The sequence below is a fragment of the Triticum urartu genome, chromosome 7A (assembly GCF_056163025.1).
Source record: "Triticum urartu cultivar PI428250 chromosome 7A, HENAU_Tu73, whole genome shotgun sequence".
Classification (NCBI taxonomy): domain Eukaryota; kingdom Viridiplantae; phylum Streptophyta; class Magnoliopsida; order Poales; family Poaceae; genus Triticum; species Triticum urartu.
The window spans coordinates 580672164-580676879 of NC_141879.1; the positions used below are offsets into that span (position 1 = coordinate 580672164).

At 39.7% G+C, this 4716-nt stretch overlaps 1 protein-coding gene across 1 annotated transcript; it reads right to left on the reverse strand.

Annotated features, from left to right (window-relative positions):
• Positions 1-1579: 1579 nt before the first annotated feature.
• On the reverse strand, positions 1580-4261 carry LOC147960519 (uncharacterized). Its single transcript, XM_087533395.1, has 5 exons — positions 3394-4261; positions 2830-3284; positions 2296-2716; positions 2086-2204; positions 1580-1996 (listed from the first exon to the last, which is right to left on the reverse strand). Exons 1-5 carry the CDS (start codon positions 4259-4261, stop codon positions 1580-1582), a joined length of 2280 nt encoding a protein of 759 aa, XP_087389521.1.
• Positions 4262-4716: the final 455 nt, after the last annotated feature.

Below are 4716 nucleotides of genomic sequence, written 5' to 3' on the forward strand. Positions count from 1 at the left end.
AGAAAACTTGTAAGCTCCGTTAGCGAAAGAAAACAAAACACCACTTCAAGGTACTGTAATGAACTCATTTTTTATTTATATTGGTGTTAAACATACTGCATTCCAACTTCTCTATGGTTTATAAACAATTTACTAGCTATAGATTCATCAAAATAAGTAAACAACACATGAAAAACAGAATCTATCAAAAACAGAACAGTCTGTAGTAATCTGTAACTAATGCAAACTTCTGGAACCCAAAAAATTCTAAAATAAATTGATGGACCTGAGGAATTTATCTATTAATCATATGCAAAAATAATTAACTAAATAGCACTCTCCAAATAAAAATGGCAGTAATTCTCGTGAGCGCTAAAGTTTCTATTTTTTACAGCAAGATCAACAACACTTTCCCCAAGTCTTCCCAAAGGTTCTACTTGGCACAAACACTAATTAAAAGCATAAAACCACATCTAAACATAGTCTAGATGAATTATTTATTACTAAACAGGAGCAAAAAGCAAGGAACAAAAGTAAAGTTGGGTTGCCTCCCAACAAGCGCTATCGTTTAACGCCCCTAGCTAGGCATGATGATTCCAATGATGCTCACATAAAAGATAAGAATTGTAACATAAAAAGAGCATCATGAAGAATATGACTAGCACATTTATGTCTAACCCACTTCCTATGCATAGGGATTTTGTGAGCAAACAACTTGTGGGAACAATAATCAACTAGCATAGGAGGGTAAAACAAGCATAATTTCAAAACTTTAAGTACATAGAGAGGAAACTTGATATTATTGCAATTCTTACAAGAAGATGTTCCTCCCTCATAATAATTTTCAGTAGCATCATGAATGAATTCAACAATATAACCAGCATCTAAAGCATTCTTTCATGATCTACAAGCATATAATTTTTATTACTCTCCACATAAGCAAATTTCTTCTCATGAATAATCAATATCGGGATATCGCTTGTCGTTAACTTATCGGTCGACCCAAGAGAAGAGATAAATCGGCTTATCGGCCGATTTATCGTTTTTATCGGCCGACCATTTATCGGCAAGTTTTTTTTAAAATCTCAGGTTTTCCCAACCAAAATAATGTAAAATATGCCATAATATTACACACACATGACAAATAAATTGTCCTCTAAGCCTTAAAAAATATGCTATATTAATATATTACACAGTGCACACATACACAAGCACATACATGACCATCTACCATCATGTTGTGCTCCAAGACTTAAAAATGATATATCAGTATATTAAACAGTACACACACGCACACATGCACAAGGACATACATGACCATGTACCATTAGTTGTGCTCCAAGCCTTCAAAAATCAAATAAATTGCAAAATGTAGGTGCACACACATGACAAACAATGAGAAATAAACATAGTCCAACAATACATATTACATAGTAAGGTCATAAATAACCATAGCTTTGCATAGTTGCATCATTGCACGACAAAGCAAAATAGGAAACTAGCAAACAGCACACATAGTGGTTCATAGATCTCTCACAAGTCACAAGTTCACAACTGAAATAAATAGCTAGCAAACATAAAAAAGCACACATAGTGCAAATCACTGAAGGCTTGAAGCCCCATTAAGGCTCCATCGGCCCCCCTCCTCATCTTCATTGGCACCTTGTATCACCCCATCATCATCGGACTCAAAGTCTATGTCATCCTCATTGACAAGCCCGTGATCAGATTCTTCCCCATCGGAAACAAATTCTTCCACTTCATGAAGTTCTCTCACTCTTGCACTTCTACGTAGCTCAACAAACTCGGAAGCTCCCATTGCATCAACCTCCTCCGCAACATCAACGTAAGCACCTTCACATATCCAATCTTGTGCCATGGAAGCATCTTCACCAAGAAGAACATCACAAGATGAGGAGGACTTCTTCCTCTTGTCTATCATTCTTCCATTGAATTGAATATAAACTAGATCGTCCCTACGATGCACGTCTAGTTTATTTCTCCTCTTTGCATCCACCTAAAAATTGTGAAATGAAGCTTAGTGATTTACATTCTGTCAAAAATAATATATGGATCAGATTTGAGTATTTGCAAGTTGAGACTTACTTGTTCAAAAACACTCCAATTTCTTTCACATCCGGATGAACTTGTGGTCAAGTTGAGTATCCTCAAAGCAATGTGCATCAATGTAGGAGTTTGTAGTCCATAAGTTGCACACCACTCCCCTACATTTCAAGGAAAAATAGAAAGTATTATGCATCAGCCCAAAAAATTCAGAATTGCAATATGACAATATTATCTTGGGAACAAGCTTACCGGCATTGAAATTTGCATTGCTAATTGCTTTGGTGGCAGCCACCTTCCCAAACATGCCTTCCTTATTTTTAAATTTGGGCAAGTCAATGTTAAGCACTTTGTTTTGCTTCTCATCATCATCGAGATAAAATTGCTCAATAACTTCCATCAAGCCGGACATGACTTCCACATCGGTAAAGATGCTTGTGGTAGCATAACTATAATATGGATTCAAGGCATATGCAGCCATGTGCAATGGGGTATCTAGCCTCCCATTCATCTTGCTCTCCATGGCCGTTGTGATCGCTTTATATTCCTTGTCCGAATTATCAACCGCCACCAATATTGCCTTCTTTGCCTCTATTATTTCTCCATACATAGAGGCCATGGACTGTCCATCGCCATCAGCCAACCGAAGTATCTTCACCAATGGCTCAAAAACCTTCCATTCCAAGTTTCCAACATACCCAAGCACAAGTGCACCACATTAGTATTTAACATATACACATGCATTCCAACATACACAAGCACAATTTGAAGTTTAGTAAACAATACCTTAATGCAAAGAGACACATTTTTCCAAAATGCCCTACTCATTATTACGGCATGAGCCACCTTCCCTTTCTTTGTTCTCATGTGCTTGCATCCTTCCCAAGTATCACTACAACACATTTCCTTTAGTTGCTTCCTCTTAGCATCAAGACTTTGCAAGGTAAGAAATGTCGAAGCAAATCTAGTCACCCCCGGTCTAACAATGTCTCTCTCTTTTGTATAGGACCTAATCAAGGCCAATGTAGTATGATGTGCATAAAGGAAAGTAGTCATTTCTTTGGCTTTGGTTATTGTAGAACCAAAATGCTTCAACTTTTCAACCGCTTCTACCATCAAGTTGATGGTGTGAGTTGCACACGAGGTCCAAAATAACTTGGGCCTTTTATCTTTCAACATCACCTTTGCTCCCATGTTGTTCGAAGCATTATCCGTGACTACTTGCACAACATTTTCAGCACCTACAAAACACAATAAGTAATTTTCGTCAAGCAATAAGCAAGTACTAAAATTTAGCAAGTAATAAACTTGAAAAGAAACGAATGAGAGCAAGTTGAAGATGATTCATACCTATTTTCTCAATGCATTCATCCACATAATTGAAAATGTATAGACTTGTATGTGCATCGGCCGACGCCTCCTTTGATCCAAGATAGACGGTCCCCAACTTGCAATGCATGCACAAGTTCATCATGCTCCTCTTTTTCTTGTCCGTCCAAGCATCAGTCATGATAGAGCGCCCCATATCCGCCCTCTCGACCTCATGTGGCTTCAACAAATCCCTAGTCCTTTCCACCTCCTGCACCAACATCTTCTCCCTGATCATATATTGCGAGGGTTGCTTCCAATCAGGACCATAGCGACCAAGAGCCTCACAAAACTGTTTGAAATCATCATCATTGATAGCATTGAAGGGTACATTTTTCTTGTACATCCATCTAGCCAAATATTGCCCAACTTTGTAGCTTCTTTCCTTATCAACACTATCATTTATAGTATGCTGTTTTTTAGATTTCAACGGGATCGAAGGATCAATTGGTGCAAGATATTGATCCATTGCCCCCTTCTTTGGAGTACCTTCACCAACTTCATTCAGCTGTTCTTGATCATCCTCGTTGACCTCTATGGTGACTGCAGCTTTAACTTCTTCTTCACGCTTTTGCTTTGCCAATTTCTTCCTCTTTGGTGCCTCGTGTGATGCAAAAGCTCGAGTAATCTGATCTTGTGTAGCTTTCATACAGCTGGGCACAGCGCCTTTGATCTGCCCAATGTGCTCCTTCATCCTAGTGACCCCTCCCGACATAACTTTTCCACAAAGCTTGCACTTGAGCCTTTGTGGATCACTAGGATCAATCAACTCGGCAAACTCCCAAGCCATGTCATCCGACTTCCTCTTAAGTGATGAACTTGCAACTTGAGATGAACTTGAACCAGCCATCTACATAAATAAAAGGAAACAACCATGCATTAGCATCTACATAAATAAAGGAAACAACCATGTATCAGCCATCTACATAGTTTACTAATGAAGCAATAATTGACTAATATAATTAAAATCTGCCTAATACAATCAGCCATCTACATAACTCAACCAAAATAAATCAACAAGCATGCATCACTACTTCTCCAGAGAATAGAATCGGGAATGAGAAGAATCCATGCCGTGGCGTGTGGAGCTTCTGCTGCTCTCGATCATGGACGAAGGGTTGGCGGGGGGTTGAGGCACGCCGTTGCTGGATCCTGGGGAGGGGTGTGGGCGGGGAGCTGCTCCAGACGTCCTGCTCCTAGGCGCCGCCGTGTGGAAGCCTCAAGGACGGGGCGCCGCTGTGTGGAATCCTCAAGGACTGGGCGCGGCCGGCCGGTGCTGGAGATGGGGATGAGATGAGGGACGAG

Bases quoted from the DNA above. Each gene is read 5' to 3' on its own strand.
- LOC147960519 (XM_087533395.1), bottom strand. From the start codon at position 4,261: ATGGCTGGTTCAAGTTCATCTCAAGTTGCAAGTTCATCACTTAAGAGG. The intron at 3,285-3,393 runs GTATGAATCATC...TGTGTTTTGTAG, and splicing joins TGAATGCATTGAGAAAATAG to GTGCTGAAAATGTTGTGCAA. The intron at 1,997-2,085 runs GTAAGTCTCAAC...CACAATTTTTAG, and splicing joins ATTGGAGTGTTTTTGAACAA to GTGGATGCAAAGAGGAGAAA.